We start from the raw sequence: 22,773 nt of genomic DNA on the forward strand, positions 1-22,773 counted from the left end.
TTACGTACATCGGACACACCATTCCTCATCGTCATGGTATCAACTTGTAGCATCTGCAACTGTGGACACAGGGAAATTGGCCACAATGAAAACCAAGCTCCGAAAAAGACTTAAAACCAGGTAAACTAGGAACTCTACTTCAGACGCAACTCCCAGAACTCATGCTTTCACACAGCGGGAGTGATCCTGAAGTTATCCTGAAGGTAAGTAACAATGCACGTGAGTAAGATAACGGCTCTGATCAGTTTTGCCCTAGTTTCTTCGCTCTTTTTTTCAGGTGAGAGGTGTTAATTAAAAGAAAGTTTAAAACCTCTAAGATTTTGTGTATGTGTGGGGGTCTTTTTTATGTAATCTATTCTAACCCTTTTGATGAACTTTCTGGAAGAAGTAAGCTGGTTATCCCACTAAATTTATTCATAAATAATACTTGGTACACTTATAGCATTATGCCTTACGTATAACCTATGCAAAAGGTTATTATTAACCCATAGTACAGTTCAACTGAAATAGAAAAATTACTTAATTTAGCAACGGTATCTTAGCAAGAGAGCAACAGCCTTAGTTGCAGATTCTGCTAGTTCCTGCCCCCAGCCCCCTGCATTAGACCATGGTGACTTCCAACAGCTCACACATCCCTCTCCGAAGTTTTCAACATTGAAAAGTAAAGTCTCATTACCATTAGTATTATGCTTGATACATCTTCAGTGATTTGGGCCTTTGTTGAATGTTTGTCTTCAATGCAGACCAGCCCATAGGTTTAGAAGTGACTTCTTGATCAGAAATAAGCAGTTCCCTTAGTATAAGGATTTAATTCTTCTGAGATTCCTAGGGTTGTATTTCAAATGCAGTATTTGTCCACATGCACATAACACACCATGAAGAACTAGTGTAATCCCTTGACCAAACTATTAACTATTAGTGGATGACTCGCACCCGCTGTGCCTGCTCTAGTTGCCTGACGCGGCCGTGCCCTGTGTGCGTGTCGTTCCTGGCGCTCAGCTGGGGAGCTGGAAGAGTCCTACAAATCCATCTGGTGCAACCTGAGGCTGAGCATGCTTCTGGTGGGAGACGCTGTCCTTCGTCAATCTAGAAATAACACAAATAATAGATAATAATTCCAAAATAAGCAGCTAATTTTTATACACCGTTTGGCTGCATAACAAAATTACAGAAGCAGCATTTGAGGCACATGCAATTCAAGGCACCCTCTCGGGGTAAACGGGCCAGTGCAGGTGGCAGAGGTTTCCTGCAGAGCCAAGAGCACTCACCCCTCACCCTCTCCTCCCGTGAGTTAGTGGGACGTTGAAACCAGGAGCTGGCATGAAAAAGGACCATCAGGTGGCTGAGAAGAAAGCTGGACCATCCCCAGCATTCAGCCTGCTTTGAACGTGCACCCAGCACTGGGGCTCTGAATTCAACGACTTCTGGTAAGAGTAATGGTGATCGTGGACCACCTCCTGATTAAAGAGTGACAGTTACTGAGAACAGATGCTTGTTATGTACAGGATGAAGCCCACAATCACCAAATTATCTTACCTGTTTGCTTCCTCCCCTGTTCATCAAAAGCTGTTAACTTCTACTTGCACCGCACAAAACTGAGTCCTCTTGGCAGCTTTCGCTAATGTACCTTCAATATTGTATTTTGTGGACAGATGATTTTTTGACAGTGGTTAAATTTCCAAATAGGCAATAAAAAAGGGATTATATTAGTTCTGAGACAGCAGCTCCAATCCTATAATCTCATCACTTGATTCCTTCTCACACAGCAGGTGCCACTGTGAAAGCCTGATAAACTGCTTAATGTTACCATGCTTTAATTTTATGGGTAGCAAATCTTGGATTACTGTCTTTTTTTTTAAGTGCTGCAATCCATGCTACATAAACTCATGCTGTTTTCTATATTTCACCTTTGCATTTTCTCTCTCTCTCTCACTACAAAAGCCCATGTAACTTTTTCCTCTGTCAGCCTTTAAATTGGATGTTCTCAAGGTGATGGGTTATCAGACTTCCCTTCTGCCGGTTTGTCATGGTTTAAGCCCATCTGGCAACTAAGCACCACACAGCCGCTCACTCACTCCCCCCAGGGTGGGATGGGGGAGAGAATAGGAAAAGTAAAAGCGAGAAAGCTCGTGGGTTGAGATAAGAACAGTTTAATAAGTGAAATGAAACAAAATACAATAATAATGATACTAATAATAAAAATTGTAATGAAAAGGAAAATAACAACAACAACAAACAAGAAAGACAAGTGATGCAAATGAAAACAATTGCTCACCACCCTCTGACCGATGCCCAGCCCAAGCAGCGGTTCCTCGGCCAGCTTTTTCCCTAGTTTGTATACTGAGCATGACATCATATGGTATGGAATATCCCTTTGGTCAGTTGGGGTCAGCTGTCCCGGCTGTGTCCCCTCCCAACTTCTTGCGCACCCCCAGCCTGCTCGCTGTGTGAGAAGCAGAAAAGGCCTTGACTCTGTGTAAGCACTGCTCAGCAATAGCTAAAACATCCCTGCTTTATCAACACTGTTTTCAGCACAAATCCAAAACACAGCCCCATACTAGTTACTATGAAGAAAATTAACTCTATCCCAGCCAAAACCAGCACATGGTTCAGCACGTATTACCTATGAAAATTAAAGCAGATGTACTGAAGGCCATGTTGTTAATATTAACAGTATTGTTTCATAGGTAATGGGGAAAAAATTCAGTATGAAGACAAGAGTTGTTTAGAAATACTAACTAGCAAATGCTTGGTTACTCATACGTAACTAAAGTCATTTTATGCCTATAAAGATGTCTGGCTGGGATGGAGTTATTTTTCTTCACAGCAGCCCGTTAAGTGCTGTGCTCTGGATCTGTGACCATAAGCATTGATAACAGAGGGATGTTTCGGCTATTGCTGAGCAGTGCTTGCACAGCAGCAAGGCTCTCTCTGGTTCCTGCTCTGTCCACGCAGTGAGTAGGCTGGGGGTGCACAAGAAGCTGGGAGGGGACACAGCCGGGACAGCTGACCCCAACTGACCGAAGGAACATTCTTTACCATATGATGTCGTGCTCAGCAGGTAAAACTGGGGGAAAGGAGAAGAAAGGGGGAATACAGTCAGAGCTATGGTGTGTCTTCCTAAGTAACCCTTTTACATGATAAAGCCCTCCTTTCCCAGAAGCCCATGGGAAGTACTAAATGAACTCCTTATTTTGCACTTGCACGCAAAACAGCATCTGTTTTACCTATTAAACTGTCTTCACCTCAACCCATGAGTTGTTCTTGCTTTTGCCCTTCTGATTCTTCCCCTGTCCTGCACAGGGGAGCAAGCGAGGGGCTGGGTGGGGGCTCAGCTGCTAGCTGGGCTCAACCCACCACAGAAGATGACACATGTGACAACCACTTCCCCAAATCCACCCAGACAGGCAAGCACAGAGGCATTATTGGCAGGCACAGAAGGGGAAAAGGGCCTTTTTCTACACACCATGGATATTCCACACGACCATGCTTTGTCCCAAATTCCATATACCTAAACTAGTGCTTACACCCTTACTTTAGGCAGTGCAAAAACACATGTACTTCTGCAAGCAGAGCATCTGGACGTTTCTGAATAAGAACGGTACAATATTTCAGGACTTGACAGAAATGAGGAAATGGAGAAAAAACATGGTGTTTTCAAGGTTTTCTTTATTAGGCAACTTTACTGTCATCTAAAAACACCAACATATTAAAGCCCAAGATGGCAACTTTAGCTCAGGAGCTTGTAAGAATGCCTATTTTCAATCACTGATACAAAGACCTGGTCTATACTGCAAGAGGCATATTTAAAAAACACTGCTCAGTATAAAAAAAAGTTAATGGTTCCAAGGATCAAATAAATAATTTACAGTGATATGCAACAAAAAAGCTATGGAAATCTAACAGAGATTTGAGACAGACTGTTGTTTAGAATTTGCAGTCCTATACAGTAAATTTAAAAAGTCTCCCATCATAAGACAGGCATTACAAAATCACTGTCAAAAATTACATTTTACTGCTGGGCTGTTCTGAAGGACTGCTGCCGTCTAATGTCTTGGAGGAGCAGTCCCTGAGGACTTCCAAAGAACTTGTGATATCCAGACTTTCAGAAGAAGCGGGTCTACACCCTTCTGTAGAACTGATGATGTCCAAAGTTTTGGAAGAACGGGCGCTGTAGCCTTTCGTACTGGCATCTCTTACGACTATCTCCTGCATGGATGTAAATGTTAATGGAACAAAGCCCTCGCTGTCCGCTGTGAGAACAATCCAAGATGAACCTGTGAAGACACATAAACATCTGTTTATAAGTTTTCCTGTAATTAGGTATGTTTAAGGTACAAAACATATTTCTTCTAAAATAAAAGTTAAATGCTTCTGTACATTTACAGTTTTTCTAGAAAAAAAAGAAAGTATGGGGAGATACAGGTTGTATAATCTCAAAAATAAATGACAGTTAACAACGATGCAAAACAGCTTTCTGACCAATTTTGCCACTAGAAGACGAGACTATAATAAATGCACGCTTCAAATAAGGAGGAGGAATGAAATTCTGAACAGAATTCATAAGCATCCAGACTTGGTTTTAATTAGGTATTCATAAGCTCCTTCACAGTGCTTAAGCTGTGCAGATACTGTAAAAAAGCAGGAATTTATTAAATTAAATGACAAATTAGTAGCATAAAAACAATTCAGAAACTGTTTCTATTATGTAATTTCAATATAATTAATTCAAATAAATACAAGGAAGAAATACTGTACTACACTGTACAAACCCCATGTCTCTGGTCCATTTGCTACTTGACTTTACATCATCATTAGCATTATTTTTACAATTTGAAATCGTTTACTGAATCCAAAACACTGGCTTCTACCAATTCATATAAACCAGAAAATTTTCGTACTTGTATCCCTTAAGTTGATGAAGAAATAAAATAGAGCTCATGTGGGGTGAGGGAATTCAGAGAACTATTTCCAGCTGTTTGTAAATTTACATTATGTAACTTCATGTCACAAGTAAGGTCGTGAGAAGATTATAGCTTCAAAGCACACAACCCTTTAATCTTTTGGCTTAATATCTCATTTGGACCAAACTTTAAAATCAATACAATTCAGGAATTTGAAAATACCATTCCCACTTTGCCCATTCATCTAGTAATGTTTGTAAAGTTAACAAAGAAACCTACTGTAACACTGTTTGCTTTTAAAATCTATCTAGTAAGGCTAGCCATAAGCATGATGATCACTCATTCCTGGGCAACTAATTCTGTTAAGTTTACATTTCTACGATAAAAATGAGAAGTCGAAACTAACGCAGGTAATGGGGACGTTTTTTGCCAGAAAGAAGAAGTTGTTCAAGTCTTACAGCTCAAAATAAAATTCCAGTCTGAAAAATTAAGAGATCAGTATCTACAAAACTGCCTACTGTTATCATCGGGTATATCACACGTTTCTGGGTTGTGTCCTAACATTACTAAAATAGTCACTGTGTTTCAATGGAGGTAACTGATCCTGTAATAGGAAAACTACTAAACTAATGTAAGATAGCAGTAAGAACCTTTTCAAGATTCAATTGCTAGTGAATTACCCGACTACAGTTTTATCTATGTATTGGAATACTAAACATATTCTAAGAACTATTTAAAGAAAAACAAAACTTGCATACTGGTAAGAACGGCAGCCTTAAGGCTGGGATAGTTGCTCAGTAATCTACAAGTAGGCAGACAGCAGACACAGCAGGCAAGTAGCTGTAATATAGTACCAAGAACATATGTAGCAGTGAGAGATCATATCCCAAAGGTGTGTTTTCTGCCTTTGCCAAAAGTAAGACACTTAGAATTGACACATACACAGGCACACAGGATGTGCACAGGATGAACGGATAACAGCAAAGAAGACCACAGTGTTAAGAAAGGTAGCTTTCTTCGCAGCAAAAACAGATGCACTGCTAAAATTTATGGAGCTACTTTTGTGTTTATAAAAAACTATAGGATTTCTTAAAGGAGACCAGATGCTGGAACTACAGATTAAAATACAGAAAACTGTATTCCAAAACCACCAGTTTCTAAACCTCTAACCTCCTCATTACTCAGACTTCTCTATTTAGAATAGCCGAAAACATAAATAAAACACTGGATGACAGTAATTTTCCTGTGTAAGTAGCTACTTGACAAGGTGGTATCAATACGGAAAAGTTTGATAATTTTTTTCTTTAATGTAAAGATTCTCCTCAGTAAAAGCCCAGAGAAGAATCTTTATGTTATAAAACAAATGAGCAAACTTTTATTAGTAATCTTTCATTATTTATTCCTTGGGTTTTTTTCCACATGGGATTATGCATATTGCTACTGCTCACTAAGAATGTCGCATATGTTTGAAGTGTTTGTATTATTGGATAATTACAACATACCATGTTGCATTTCTACAAGAGAGAGATTGAACATCTGCTGGACTATATTTAGGCGGAGTTTACCACCACAAAGAATAACAGCTCGTCTTTCATCTGAATCACTTCTGGAAAGCTGCTTCTGTAAATTCAAGAAAGATTCATTAGATACTGTGATGTATATTTAAGCAGAGATATCAAAATGGCATTCATCAAAACAGGATCACAGACATGCCTTCAACTACATCATTTACAGAAAGTCAAATGCTACATTCATTCATTCAGACCCATTTGCAAGATTTAAAGTCTCAGCTCTCACAGAGATGATCTGCGAGTGATAGCAGCAAGTAACTGTGCTAATTCAGCATGTGTCAGAACAGCAGGAGAGGAAATCATACACTGCTGCTGAAGAAGCCATGAGCTTCATCCACAGTGCAGACCTGACTCTCATCCTACCACCTGTGAGGGACATTTTCCTGGGGAGTCTGTAAAGCTGCAGGTTTTTCATCCTCCGCCCTTCCTGATCCACAACCTAAGAAGAGGTGAGAGCTGCTGCCCATGAATGTTTGGGACGAGGAACGGACTAACAAATCAGAAGGGCTTGTTTGTCTCACCTCTGACCATCACTGCCCCAAGCCTTAAAATCCAAAAAGCATCTTCGAAGAATATCCCCCACGGGGCAGAGCAAAACATTTTTAAAATCTGCAAAAGATCAGTTGTTACCAAAAATACAAACTCTGTCTTTGCGTAGGATAAAATTCACACAACCATGTCACTTCCCAGGGAAGCCTTGATAACATCTCTGCGTCATGACAAAACCAGGATAAAGTAAATTCTGACTCCTTTTCCATGCTGTGGACAGACCCATCCATCCGCAAGGAGGGCGTACGGTAGAGGGGAGGTTGGAGATGCACATGTGCTCTCGTGCCCCCTGCACTGATAAACTCTGCCCTCTCAAAGACGCTGGGATATTTGGGGTTTCCTCAACATTTTGTAAAATACCGCTAGTAACTCAGGCAGTAGAGAACAATCAGGGCTCAGCACACAAGGTGAAGATCCCTGTTCGCCTGTTAACGATTTCTGAATCGAATATACTCTGACTAAAGTTAAAATACAGCATTTTCTGCCAGACTTACCAAACTCAGAAGTCAAGCGCTTTTCTAGCCACAAATCATCAGTGATCAAAATATGTAGGTAGAATTGTAGCATTACTTTAATTTGCGAAGCACCCCCACAACGTATAGTTAACCAAGCTCTTGGAACACCAAGACAAGCTGATATGTAACTAACTCAGTTTCAAACTGTATGTAAAAAGAGAGCTGAATATAAAAACATACCAAAAATCTGTGCTACCTCAAATTAAAGTAGGCTTCTAAACAGACACCTCAGATAAACCAGACACCAGACTTGCTGAGGGAAACTTTCACTTTTCAGAGTAATGCCCCATATATAATTAAGATTTAAGAGAGCTAGAAATATTAGAGTTATTACAATTACTAAATGTTTACAATGGAAAACAGTGAAGAGAGTGAGAGAATATGATCCAGGACCTAAGAATTCAATGCTACAAAAGTTGAGAATAATAATGCAGTAATAATGCTGAAAAATAAGAGCTTATTGAAAGGAAAATGGCAGTTTAAATTACTTTGAATACTGACTGAGATTTATTAATCTGAATTCTAGAAGATACCTAGTAGATTTGTGCCATGTTTTGATAATCAGGTAATTTACACTTTCTAGTGTGAGATTTGGAAGTCCCTTGTTTCAGCCAAGGGAAGCGTCTTTCACATGAAATTTGATTTTATATCCATTTTTACGCTATGTTAATGGAATTATCTACTGCGTCCCTAAGGGTCTCTTTCCTTCTCAGATGGTGCTTTCAGTACTAATTAGCAACATTGCAGTTTCAGAGCCAAAGCATTTTTCTTTTGTTTCAGTCTCCATTATTTTAGTTGTCCTCACAGGAGGACAGGAGATTGATACCAATTCCCATACATAGAAATTTTCACTCGTCTAAATTTCTACACAGAAAGCTTCAGAAGTTGCCTAGGAAAAACATTACCTTCCTAGAACTTCATACAAGTCTTTAATTCTGCAACTGAACTGTCACGCGTGGGTTCTCTGGAGTCCCGCCAGCCTCTGTGCAGAAGGAGAAGGTACGCCTGCCAGGGTCAGAGCCAACGCGCTCAGCCCAGCGCAAGGCAGGGACAGGGAGCTGCACGTTCCCAAATACTACATTGCTTTAAAAACACTGAAAGACTGCAGAGTAATGGGACTTGTAACATTAGTCCCACCTACAGGAACAGGATGGAAATCCAATCCTATTGACCATTACGTGATAATGGCCTTTTTTTTCCAGAAATGCTCTCGTTTTACCACTGGTATAGATAGCTGTGCAAGAATGAAAGCACTACTACAGCATCCTCCTGAAATGACAATAATTCTAGTCTTAAAATGCGTTACTTTAAGTTTAGTTTAAAAAATTATCTGAAATATTTCCCTTATTTTATGTCCCATCAGAGAAAAATACAAATATGTAGTTTTAAAAGAACTGTAAATAGGGACTGAGATGCAATTACAGGAAGGGTAGGGATGAAGGACAACAAAAACAAGCCAGGATTATGTAAAAGCCTAAGTAAGTCTAAATAAGACTACTATCGGATTCACCTGCATGCAGTGAGATCATTCATATGTATCGAATTTGCACATACTAAATGTTCGCAGGATGTTATCCTTCCTCTGCATAATCTGACAAGAGTTCGTGTTTTAAATCCGTACAAAGAACGAACATCCATAAACAGATTTTATCATTAAGGCTTCCAATATTAAAATTACCTGGCAGGTGACGTTAATAAAAGAGGGTTCCTGAGAAGATGGGTACACTGCAAAATTTCTCTTCCCAGATTTTAGCAGCTCAGTTAATTCACAGAGATGATGCTGTAATTCTGTGAAATTACCAGACAGTTTTTCTACGTTTTTTGAAAAGTAATTTGCCTCCTTTTCACTTAATAGGTTATTCTTGTAAGAATTTGGTATTTTGGAAGCTGCATCCACCTGCCTTTTTGGAGATGTTGGCTTGTTAGAAAACGCCAGCGATGTGGCAGACAGTGCCACAGTCCGATTAACTGGTTCGGCATCGAGAGACTCAACAGCTGGAGGAAAATTCATGGAAATCTTTTTATCTTTGAGGTCACTCATGTTCAACAACAAGTTTTGTTCATAAACAGGACTCTTAATTTCTTCAATAAGTTTCCTTCTGCTGGTAGGAGACCGAAGGGCAGCACGATCTGGTATCAAGAGTCCACGGCTGAGAGGGTGAACATCTGTAGAGAGATCATCAGGTATGTTTGAAAGGTTCAAACTGGAGCTCCCATTAACCGATGCAGATGTGGAAGGACCCATTTCAAATATTAGTTCCTTAATCATCAATCGGATCATGTATTTGTCTGATCTTGAAGAGGGAAGAAATGCAGGGTCAGTGAATTTTTGTCTTCCAACCAGTATCAGTAACAATTTATTGGTCAAGAAGCACAAACCCTTTGGTTTCTCATTTTTCTCTAGCTGAATTTGTTGAATATTGGGTAAATTGGAAGAAGTCAGTGAATAGACTAAAATAACGTTGCAAGTATTGGAGGCAACCGATACAGTTTGAGTTTTGGGGTCAAAAGCCATTATATCAGGAACCAGAATGCCTGGGATGCTAACTTTTTTGGTAGAGGTAACCCTTCTTTCAAAAGTCACCAAGATGAGATGTGAAGAATCTTGGCCACTTCCCGTTAGGTAGTCCTTGGGCCTCAGATGAAGAAGAGGACTGGAATCAGCACCCTGCTTGCTAGAAAGTATGTGAGTTAGATCCACAGGAGATGTAACAACAGGCAAGGGCTTCTCAGAGTCCAGTGACTTTTTCCCCCCATCCATGGAATACTCTTCCTCACCACATAAGCTGGACTGCGAGGGGAAGGACTCTGTTTCAATGCTCGCTGGAACTTCAAATGCAACACCAGCATTTAAGCCACAGATCTTGTCTAGAGGAAGCTCAGTGGCAACAGCAACCTGGAAATTCAGAGTAGCTTCCACAGCGCAGATGTAGCCTCCCACATCAAAGACTGGGCAAAAAGAACAAGCATTCAGTGTTTTCTGAGCATCATCCCAAATATAAGAATGAAGGGCACTGCCTACTCCCACTACTAAGCGATTGCCTTCCTTCGTCCAACAAGCGCAATGGATGAGACCACTGCCTTTAATATCTGCTTTAATTCTGGAGTTGTTGAGATGAACAGAGTGTAAGACAGAGGCATCCCGCGTAGTTAGCACAGCCAAGATCTCCTTCTTCGGATGCCACACGCAGCCTTGGGGGAGCACTGGAAACGGCTCGCTGATGTCGCATATCTGAGAAACTAAGAGCTTATTTCTTTCTGTTACATTAAAACAGAGCTGCCAAATGGTGATGTGCTTTTTGTGTTGAACAGCAAGCAGAGCTGGGGCATCAGGGGGACAGGGGCCCCAATAGAGTCCATGGACATGTTCAAACTGACCAACAACACTTGAGTCACCAAATTTTGGTTCTCCATTATGAAGTTGTAAAGAAGTTAGTATCACCTGTTTCCCATCTGTCCAGGCAATACCATGCACAGGGTGAATTGCTTGGTGTAAGGCATTAAGGCCAGTTCTCAGCAGCTTTGCCTTTCCTAGCTCCATGATTTTTAAAGTGAGACATCTAAACAAATTAGAATGAAAAGAAAAAAAAATTATTGTACAGGACAGAGGACAATATCTGTACGATTATTTAGCTTATGACCCTGCCAATGCTGGACTCTTCCTTCCAGTGAAGCCAATATATGCATAATGTTCATCTATGCTTAATCCCCAACCCTAGAATTTTTTGTTCATGATGTTCCCACAGTGAAATGCAATTTTAAGAGAATGAAACTTTGCTGTTTACATAGGCTTAGTCTGCTGCATTTTCATCACAAGACCAGTCCTTTCATTCTAATCGACAGGTTGCTGCTTCTCAGAACACTTTCAAAGTACTTCAGTATTAAAAATTTTCAAAAAAATCGCCTCTCATTCTCAGCTTCATGGACCATTTGTGATTAGATAAAGTAATCCCTTGCAAGTATAACCAAGCATTAGTGTATTATCTACAAATCTGATCCTGTATTAAGTGGGTGAGAATGAGGCATTTGTATGGTTATTCCAGAAAGCTCTCTAAAAAAGCAAATGCAATTTTGAAGAAAGTTAGGATCAAAGCAGATTTTCTGAGGAAATGAATGAGAAAATAATTTAGAAGAACTTAGAACACAAGAGGGGGACAGACCCATCTACCTCAGGCACCAGCCGTACTATGATTGCGTATGAATGACTCACAAATTTTCAACATCCTCTAATGCAGTGATTTTTATTTATTTTTTTTCTTTTCCTAAAAGTGATTCAGCACCTTTTTTGTCAAAGTTTGCAAACCACCTTGTAGATCACTACTATTTGTTGGGTAGAAGGAGAAGCCTTTTCAGTTCTCTCTACATAACAGCTTCAAGAAGGAGAATGGGAAACTGCTAGCCATCATTATTCTCTGTAATCTGTAACCAGGTGTCTGGGACATCCAGAAGCCATATGCAAGGCACCAAAATTTCAGAAGGGTTCAGGATTTTACAAGTTTCTAGTTTTTGAGCTGTGACAATCCCTACTCTGTGCACAGACGCCAATTCAAATGGATTGATGGTTTCCTCACTTAAGATTCTCTGTAGGATTTGGCTCAGCTGCAAAGCCATGGCACAGAATGAGTTGCAGCGTCAGTAGGAAACATGAAAAACAAGAAGAAAGTGTTTGAGAAAGTCAAACTGGAAGGGTTTATCACAATGTGCAGGGCCTGGCACTACTCAGTATTTTAATTAACTATTTGTGGATGACCTCAAAACTGGACTGGAAGAGCAGATTTCGGAGACTAAAGTCAGATAGAAAAAGTTATGTTATAATGATCAAGACAACTTATTCTCAAACCAATAACAAGTGCAAAATAATATACTTAGCAAAGAAAAAAAAAAACAACATGGATATCTCTTCAGAAATAATTCCCTGGGTAGCAGATAGCAAAAAAGGATCTGGCTTACAGTGGGTCACAAATTGAGTATTTCAGTAAAGTCAGAATGTTGCCAAATAAGACTATCATTCTGGAATGTTTTGAAGAGGGATGCCGTACACTAGGGAGATAATTACCCCACTTCCTCAGAGCTAACAGTATCTCCACTGGAGTACTGCGCCTAGTTCTGAATTTAACAGTCCAAGGATGATGGAAATGCTTAACAACAGAGCTCAGGGACTGTAGAAACATGAGAAGTGAGTTCATTTAGTTTGGAGAAGATTGTGAGTAGAAACTTGCAAACACCCACCAGTCTGCTGACAAGAGAACACTGATCCATTGTTCTCCAGGTCTACTCTGGATAGTACAAGATAATAATCAGCTTAGTTTCAACAAAGGAGATTTAGGTCAGCTATTAAGGAAAAATTCTAACTATAAATGATAGCTAAGCATTGAAGCAGGTTACCTTGGGGAAGGGGAGAAGGCATCCCATGAATTTCATAATCTGTAAGAGCCAATTAAGTAAATGCCTGTCAGGGATAAGTTTAAGTACACTGGATCCTGCCTCATGGTAAGAAAGCACTCAAGATACTTCCCAATAAACTTCTCCACCATCTACCTGGCTCTCCTCTAAACTCCAGTATAACCAAACTCAATCTTGTTAAGCAACCGCCACTTGCAGGAAAATCAAAATGTTCTTTGTTCCTTCTTTAGTACTCTGAATCACACGTACACTGCTGGGCAATACTTACTAATGGAAGGGAGATGATAACGTGCCCCGTAAGATATGCTAAGATACTATGCTTCCTGGGCCATCTGGAGAGTTCCCTGCGATACGAGAGACGGTTTACGCCCTCCCCAGCGGACCTGGAAAAGCCAAGGCAGCCAGACACCCACTGGCCGCTGCACCCCAGCCGCCTCGTGCCCAAACCCCACCACTCGGCCCACCACCGCTTCCAGCTGCCTAGGCCACGGCGCTCGGGGCGTCAAGGCGTGCCGCCGCCGCCGCGGCTCCGCCAACCGCCTCCTCACCGGCGGACAGCCCCGCTGCAGCCGCCCCGGGCCTCGCCTCACGCCCTCGCACCCTCCCCGGCCCAGCGAAGGCCGAGCTCCCCTGGGGCAGGTGTCACGCCACTGCCACAGCCCTGCGGGCAGGCCGGGATGCTCGGTGAAACACGGCGCCTGTCCCCAGCGCCTCTGGGCAGCCGGCGGGGCGCCGAGGAGACGCTGCGGGGGATCCTCCGGCAGCCGCCGCCGCGGCGGGGCAGCCGGCGGCCACGGCAGGGGGCGAGACAGAGCGCCCAAACCCGCCCGCCCGCGCCGCCACCCCCGGCACCAGCGACCCGCCGCTCCCTGCGCGGGCCCGCCCGCACCGATATTCCCCATCTCCCCCAGCCGCCCGCCCGCTCCTTCTCCTCCCAGCCACGGCCAGCAGCCTCACCCGCCCGGCGGCTCAGCCGAGCTACGGTGACACGGTCCCCGCGGCCGCGCAGCGGAGCGCAGCGCTTGGCTGTGGCGAGCACACCCCGGCCACGGCCCGGCCCGGCCCGGCCCCGCCTCCCCGCTCGGCCCTGCCCAGCCCCGCACCGCCCGGCCGCAGGGGGCGGGCAGCAGCCCTCCGCCTCGACGCTCAGCAGCGGCGCTCTAGCCGGGGACGCCTGAGCTCTATGACCCAGCAGGTGGGGCCTACAAGGGGCGGGCGCTAGAACTACAGTTCCCAGGAGGCAACGGGGCGGGGCGGTGACTGGCACTTCCGTGCGTGCGCGCGCCCCGCTCCGCCCCGCCCTCCCCCCCCGCCCCGATCCCGCGGGTGGCGCGAGCGGTCTCCTCAGGGCGCCCCAACGGCCGCCGCGGCTGAGGGGACTGCGGGCGAGGTGACAGGGACTTGTCCGCTCCGTCGCTCCCGGGGGGGGTCACGTACCGAGCGACATGTCCGACCCACTCCCCCCTGGCGTGGCCGCATCCGTGTGGCGCTCGGTGAGGCCTGGGAAGGGACCAAAGGAGAGAGGCGGCCCCTCAGGCGGGAGGACGTTGAGTCCCCAGTGTGGAGTGTCCCGTCGCGTGAGGGGAGCCTGGTGATCCAGCCGTCAGCAGTGTGACAGGCCTGGCCTTGCTAGCAAGGGGCAGTTCCCCCGCCCTGGGGCCGGAGGCTGTAAGATAGACACCTCCTACGGCCCGGCAGGTAGGATGCTGGTCTGAACGCGAAGACTGCAAGTTTCAGGAGTTACTTGCATCCTTCTCAGCAACATAAGGATGCAAAATTAAATACGTGCCTGGTTTTCTTTGTGTTTGTTTTTTTTTTTTTCCTTGGGAGGGCACATTTAAGTGAACAAAGCATATAAATATACAGAACTACTCCAATACAATTTCTTTGGTCCTGGTTTATCGTATCGGGCATAATTTCTTACAAGTCTCTGAGGCCTTTTTGAAGGTAATTATATTGCAAGACTGTGTCACTTTGTCACTACTTAGTACTGCAGAACAGTCTGATCATCGTACAGTTTTTGAAACCCATTCTTTTCATAGGATGTTGAAACACTGGAAAAGGTGCCTTAAAGAGCTGCCAAAGATGTGAAAAAAATGCTTGAAATGGTTGCAAGGTCAAATACACAAGTAGCTCAAACTTACCGAAGGAAGAACACTAGGTGGTGACTTGGCTATATTGCATGAGTGCCTTTACAGAAAAAAAAAAAAAAAATCAGAACTAAAGAGTTCTTTAAGTTAGTAAAGGAAGGTTTAACAAGAGCCTTGGATGAATTCAAATACGTAAGACACAGGCGTGAGTTTGATTGATCACTGGAACAAACTACTGACAGACCAGATCCTCTATGTGTATCTTCAAGTGAAAACTTGGTGACTTTTAGGGACATGTAATCTAAATGCAGATTTTGCCTCAGTCAGAGACAAATTTCTGAGCTCAATAAATGGATTTTAGATTAAATTCAATGGCCTGTGATGCACTATGGGTGAGGATATCTATGTATCTGTGGGTTACAAAGTAAAATTCCATGTTCTGTCTCTATCAAAAGAAGCTCAACATAATTCGACTCTTTTATACCTGACAGGGCACCTGCAAGATGCCGAAAGATAGGTTGGTGTGTTTGAGAAGACTGCAAGGAGTAAGAACGCTTCTTTTATGTAACTATACTGGAAGAGGTTTGTGGAAGAGAAATTCCTGCCATTCTAATGGAAAGAAGATAGTTTCCAGGTTCCTTTGGAAGCTTGTTCAGCAAAGGAGAAAAGGCCATGGGATAAAGACAGGGATGGCTAGAGGTGGCGAATATGATTTGTTTGAACCATAGTATTTTTGAAATGAGAGAGAGTCTTTCTGCCAGCTTCAAGCACTTGATGCGGTGAGTTTTAGTAAATAAATAAATAAAAACCAATTTGAGATAATTTTTAGATTTCCGAGGTTACATTTTTAGTTTAGAAAGATAAGCAGTGGAGCCAAATGGCAGCTTTTCTGTGTTGCTCCACAAATACACACTTTCAGGTGTATGAGAAGTTACCAGAAAATGAACAAACACGGTTTTGGTTTCTCCTCTGTATTTTCCTTTTTCTCTGTCATTAACAACAGACAGGGTGCAACTGTAGAGAGAACAACCCAAAACTAGCCCAGAATTGAAAAGGAAATCTGGAAAAATCTACTCTTACATTCACAATGTATATCAATATACTCTCAGGGTTAGGGCCTTACTATATTATGCCTCTCAGAGAGGTGAGCAGAGATGAGCCCTGCGCCTGTGTGGGTTGGTAAGGGTTGTTTTCCAGTTTTCCAGTTCAACTCCCTTCTCTCTAGAGGACTGCATATGTTTGAACACTCAACACTGTATTACATCAGCTATTGACATAGAAGGTGCCTGGAGAGCTCGGTCCTGTGCATCGCAGAGGGTAGGATGGGGCCTGTGCTTTCAATCTTGTTTCCCCTATGGATAACAAATAAGAGTGACGGAAGAATACACTTCCTAAGGCATTAATGATATGCCCTGTGATTTTTTTAGATTGATGGTGATGTGGTTTGAAAGTGCTGTCAAGCCATCCATAAATAGGAAAACTTTTGGGGATGTGTTTCAGCCATGAGGCTGGCCGTGTAGCGTTTTTACACAGTGCCTGTGAACCTGAGCCACCAGGGGACTTTACTAGACAGTAACAGTTTGCTGAATATAATTTTATTCCTGTAATCTCACAAAGAATCTTGTTTAACAGTAATGATTTCACATTTTTCTCTTTTCATATAAACTTAAACCGACCATCCATATTAATATACAGAAATAAACATTTAAAAATTGTTTTATCAGGTGCAGAGAACACAATTTAAGAATGCCTCAGAAGGTATTTTCACATTAAATGTTTATTTTTGTTTCCTGTGCCTATAATTATACAAGTAAGTATTTTTAAAGACTTTTTTTTCATCATGTAAATTCTCTTATATGTATAAATGCTAATTGAGTTCTACAAATGAACTGAAAATATCAACAAAACTTGCAGTTATTTGCAAATCTGTAAAATACGGTCAATTGTATAATATTTTGATTGAAACTGAATTGTCTCACCCTACCAGAGTGCCAGGATGCTGTGTAGGCGGTTATTATTACACCTAGGTGTTTATTTCCATGCCCAACAGTGTGTATCTTATTTGCATAACCACAGGCTTGTTATTTTGTGATGTAGAGCAGCATGAAAATCGCTGTAGGCTACTTGGCCAGCAGCCACTAGCCATGGCTAGTCACACAGCCATGATGTGTATAGCCACAGTGGTTATTTCTCAGAGGCTGTAATGAAAATAAACATCTCTTGTTTTCTTTCTTTTTTCCCCAGACTTTTCAAGCTGCTTACTGCTGATATATGTGATGCGTCTGTTACATCAGGGATTTAAATGATGCAGAACCCCTTAGGACATGTATATAAGGTAGAAAGTGGGGCAATGAAATTGTGCAAGAAAAAGCATTTAAAAAGCTGAAATTATAGAAATCGTTTCCTATGGTCATGCTCATTTAAAGCACACATTTTGTCTTTTAAAAATACGTGCTTACATTGAGTCGGGCTTATCCTTAAACACTGAACAGTCTCACAAATATATTGCACTGAGAACAGATTTGTGTTCTCATAACTTAATTTGTTGTATCATTTGGGCGTCTGCTTTTCAAATTAGTTTGAAACACAACCTTAATAAGAATATAGGACAGTCTGAGAAAGAAGATTTAGAAGGAAAGAATGGCAAGGAAAGACGGTGAAATGGATGTGATGGGGAGACATGATGTATTTATGCACTCTAGATTTTTTTTCTTTGCTCTTATTGAATATGTACACATTCAAAGAACATAATGTTATAAGGGAAAAGAATAAGTTGAAGATACTTCCTGTTAACTTCATAAGCATCATTTTTAAAAAAATACATTTAATCCAGGTTATGGACACAACTGAATGAGCAAGTTGATCTCATCATCGTATTTCTTAATGGGAAAACTTAATGAGGCATTGTCAGGTAATTTAGACCCCTAAAATATGATGTGGTAGAGCCTAAGATCAGTAGCTAAAAGGTACAGATGTTGTATCTGCTTTTTGTTATTAGATTAAAAATGTTTCTTCTTAGTTTTGGGAGGTGATTAGTAATAAAGATAATATAAGATGAGCAATTCTGCAGAAAATTAGCTAGACCCGAGTCAATATTATGCTGTTACAAGGTGGCAGACACCGCTGTGGGGTGTGTGAACAGGATCACTGCGTGCGTGACACATGAGTATCTTGTTTGTCCTACTTGGCTGAGTAAAGCCAGAAGGGGTCACAGTGTTTCCGTAGTGTAGGCAAAACTGAATTTTGTGCTGTGTAGGTCATGGTCTTGCAGGGGGTTCCTTGTGGCTCCAGGCTTTGAGGAATGGAGAGGGTCAGTGAAAATTTGGGGGATTAGGACAGCGACAAAGTTAGTGGGAATTGCTGCCTTTCTCTGCAGCAGTAGCTACCACGCCTCATCTCCTAAAGCAGCTACCACTCCACGTCTCCAGAAGCCTGCCTCAGCACGTTGGACTTCAGCAGGTCCAACGCTTTGCTGGTTGTTTTAGAGACAAAGGAGACACAGGCTGTTGTCTAAATTCGTTTTCAAACAGCTGATTGTTCTCTACACTAGGAAGAAGGCATAGGCAATGTAGAAGACTTGTACAGGAATGTTTTGTCACCCCCTGCAGTTGTTCACGCTGTGACGGCCTACCTTTTCTGTATGTAAAAACCTACACCAGTGCTTTTTCTATGCCTGAAACAGGCCTTCAACTAAATTCTGCTAACTCTGCTGCAGTTTAAGAGATACTGAATGGTAGCATAGGGCAGAGTAACAAGAGGTCCAGGGTGGATATCTATGAGAGAAACTGAAGGAGCAGAAAAGAAGACTAAAGGGAGACATAATGGACATAACAGTTTTCAAGTATTTAACAGACAGCTGCAAAAGACAAAGGACATAAACTGAATAGTCAAAATATCTGCTTTGGGGCAGGAAAATGGACCTTCCAGTCCACTAGCATAAAGCTTTATGTCAAACTAATGTACTTGCACTGCTGTGAAAGTGCTAAGAAGTAAAAATCAGTCTCCTGACTAGTCACACAGTTTGTTGTGTACCATAAATAACATGCAAAACCAAAATAACTTCATGTGTATTAAAAATGAGATAGCCTTTTGAGAGTCTTTCTGTTTTCAAATTCATTTGGGTAAAACAATGATGTTGTAAATAAGGATTTTTGATATGACAATGTTTCTTTGGAATAATCTTTCCAAGGACATTTTCAGGCATACCTCTTCAGAACAAATAATACCTTCTTTTAAATTACACATCCTTGTACCTGTGGTTAGTCCAGAACCAAGCTAATATACAAATCACCAGATCACATCACATATTTAACAATATCATGTGAGAGAGATTGTTCAAATCTTAGTCTTTCTAGTAGGCACCTGGAGTTCCCTTTTACTTGTGCCACCGTATATAGACACCTTTTCTCCTTCTTCTCTGTAAATCTTTCTGTGGCAGTAAACAATTTGGTCCTAGATACTCCTATCTCCTACTGTTGCATTTTGTATTTTCCTTTCATGTAATTAATCTGCACAAGCACTACTTTCATCTTTGCTACTTCTTAGGTTTATCCTGCATTTCAGGTACACTGTTATCATGCAGTTTTCTTTTATGCTTTTAACAGGTACAAGTGTTTTGAGATAACTCTGTATCAGTGATGATCAGTGTAGCTACATTTTGTGTTGATAACAATATCCTTGATATCTAAATAAAATGTTAATAAGGAAAGGTAGACATGGAAACGGAGATGACAGCTGTATACAAGTTGCATGAGCATAAGAATATTTACAAACTGAGCGTGAAATCGTGACTTGTTTGAAGTTCAAGGGAAATTTTGACAGTAATTTGCAGTGGAGCCAGTATTTTGACTTATACTTTTTTTTACTTACTTGACTTATTTTTAGGTGAACTAAGTTCCTGAGGGAAGGATAACAAGGGAAACAATTAGCATCATACTTACAAATCAAATTGTGACTAGTTTGTTAATTGTTGGTTATGCTATCTGTGGCAGGTAAGATGTAAAGAAATGCAATCAGCCTTATTGTAAAATACACTGAAGTGTTAAACTTAAAAAGAAATTTATTGATAATTACAGAGACACAGAATTCTCTGACAGATAAAAGGTATGAGATATGATAGCAATGGGCATGTTACTAATTCATTGGTGTGACTTAAGAATCATGATGCCTTCTCCACTGTGCTGGCACAACCGTGCAGCTGAGCTGTAGGTTGAATTGAGAAACTGGTCCACTTTAAAAGTGTTTTGGTAGGTCTTTTTAGCCATATAAATTCTTGGGTCCATACATTTCCATCCAGTGACTGCAGGATGAATGAACAGGGGTTCAATGGAGAATGAGAAGGCCTTTCACCAGTATTGCTTTGGAAAACTTCACCTCAGCATCCCACAGCTAAATTTCAATAGGACACCAGAGCTCTTCTTACATGGCAAAAGTTTGGGTTTTGATTGCTGAAGTTAGTACATTATTGTGAATTTTGTACTAATTTTTAAAATAATGTTCGTGGACTGTTTCTTTGTTTACTGCCTTTTATATTTTTGAAATGTATTAAGTATGTTTGATTTGAAGGAAATGACTGTTGCCTCTAAACTGAACTAATGGTTTGCATTTGTCTGGAATTTTGGTTCATTTTTGTCTGTCGTATTACACTGTGGTGTTCAGATGTACTGCTCTGCTGGCTGCGTACTCCCTTGTCTGTTAAGATATCATGGTGCCTGCTGACAAGTGGGGTGGATCCTTGCCAAAGGACAGAGGTTGTCGAGTACTAATGGTTTTCACTGGCAAGTCTATGTAACACTGCAAATGTCATCTCCTGTGCAGGAAGTCTTTCTGTGCCAGTACTGAACTTTAGCACCACATGCCTCTAAACATTTGATCACACCTGGCTGTTCACACATATGTGTCAAATAATAGTGGAGGAAACGGGAGCATAAAGTTCAAGGACGGTATTGGCTCGCTGCGAGCAGAGGCTGAATTGCACTCAGCGCTTTGGAAACTCATATGAGAGGTACCCAAATGTCATTAGCTGGGAGATAATGGCAGTCCTCTACTTGTCTATTAGATAATAGCACCAGCAGGGAAGTACTGAATCTCAGCAAAGTGAGTTTGCATTTAACATAAAGATTGTGGAATTGCCTCAGTCCGTTAGAAAAATGAAGCCATAATATTGACTGATTAACATATACATAAACATATAAAATGACTATTAACATATAAAACAGTAATGCATAAAGTTAATTTCTGTTGTGTGGGACAACAGAAAATAAAGTCATACTTTCAGGTGTGAAATTGCATAACCTCTGGGATTTACCTCACCTGACTTCACATGCTTAAAAGTTAGGTCAGATGAGTTCAGGTCTAAAGGACTGAACTGTTTCATAATTGCAGTCTGTTGCTGTATGTTGTTTTTTTAAGAAAAAGTTAGATAAACATCTGTCAGGAGTTACTTAAGAATAATTGGCACTGCCTTGGGTTAGAGAGAAGGACTCTTCAGCTACATATTGGATGGGGAGAATGGTCCAATGCTTGTCGCTTTCTGTTAAGATAGGAAAACCTGGAAATAAAAATGGCTAAAAATATGTTCATTGTCTAAGCTGACAAAACAGAAAAAAATGAGAATCAGGGGAAAGGAAGTTAGGCTTGGTGATACTATTTATACTATTTCAGTGGTTACAAATATATTAAAGGGAATTGATACTTCAGATTTTTCACATGAGTATAGATAATACTATTCTGGAGTACTAGAGGAGAAAAGAGAAGAACTAGTTGAGGGTTATGCAGAGCCTAATTTATACACTGCCTGCAGTGATCTTTCACTTTTTAACAGTTATGAAGAATATCAAAGTAATATTTCATTGTGCAAAGTCGGCATCATAGATTGGCCAGCAGCATTTCAGCTGACGTTGATTTTGTTGCATTTAATTTTTATATTGTTTTATTATTGTTCTCACAAAATTGTTTTCAAAATCAAAAAAGAAAAAGCCTTTCTGGCATATAGAACTGCTGCTGTTAGCATTTTCTCAAGAAGTGGGTCAATACAAGAAACCATGAAGAGTGAAGCAGACTGCTGCATTCTTAGCAACAGAGTTACGGAAAATGTAAGGTAAGTTTTAACTTTACTTTGAAGCAGATTGTACTTTTAAGTAAGGATATACCAACTCCTAAAATTATACTAGAATACATATAAATGTGCGGGATAAAGATGCAGAGTAATTAAAATGGAAATTTAGGCTTTCTGGTATGTTGTTTATTCCCCACAGGGGAAGTGTTTTGGGTGAGCTGGTACACCATTTAGTCTTCTGAGCACCACTGGTATGGCATACTGAGTGTAGTCATTCTGCTTTGACTTCTAATTTAAACTCCTAGTCTTCCTAGCTTTCCTCTGTTTTAATTACAGAAGACAGACTCCCCTACAGGGTGACTCTGGACAGGGACCTCGCACCAGTAGTCTCATTATTCTTCCAGAGGAGCCTGTCCTTTCTGCTGGTGAAATAAGGAGCCTAAAAGAGGGGGTTAGTGGTTTCATGAAATTCAAGTGATCTGAACAACTCCCCTTTTTCTAAACCGATCAATTTTGGCCCTATAAAATAGCACTTCTGGAGGATGGTGAATGCTTCTCGATCTATGCTTTTCTCCTTTTCACAGCCTACTGTCTACTCAGCTCATTTAGTACAAATTCTTTCTATCTTTCTACATGCCCTTATCACTGTTTGTGCAAAAATCTTCAGTACAGCTTGTGCTTAAT

The 22,773-nt window shown here is 41.3% G+C and overlaps 1 protein-coding gene across 1 annotated transcript; it reads right to left on the reverse strand.

The window, feature by feature from the left end:
• Positions 1-3,673: 3,673 nt before the first annotated feature.
• On the reverse strand, positions 3,674-13,230 carry LOC104256336 (WD repeat and coiled-coil-containing protein). Its single transcript, XM_009810722.2, has 4 exons — positions 13,211-13,230; positions 9,218-11,099; positions 6,407-6,524; positions 3,674-4,277 (listed from the first exon to the last, which is right to left on the reverse strand). The coding sequence occupies exons 2-4, from the start codon at positions 11,078-11,080 to the stop codon at positions 4,006-4,008; spliced, it is 2,253 nt and encodes a 750-aa protein (XP_009809024.2). The 5' UTR covers positions 11,081-11,099; positions 13,211-13,230; the 3' UTR covers positions 3,674-4,005.
• Positions 13,231-22,773: the final 9,543 nt, after the last annotated feature.

The sequence above is a fragment of the Gavia stellata genome, chromosome 2 (assembly GCF_030936135.1).
Source record: "Gavia stellata isolate bGavSte3 chromosome 2, bGavSte3.hap2, whole genome shotgun sequence".
Lineage (NCBI taxonomy): Eukaryota > Metazoa > Chordata > Aves > Gaviiformes > Gaviidae > Gavia > Gavia stellata.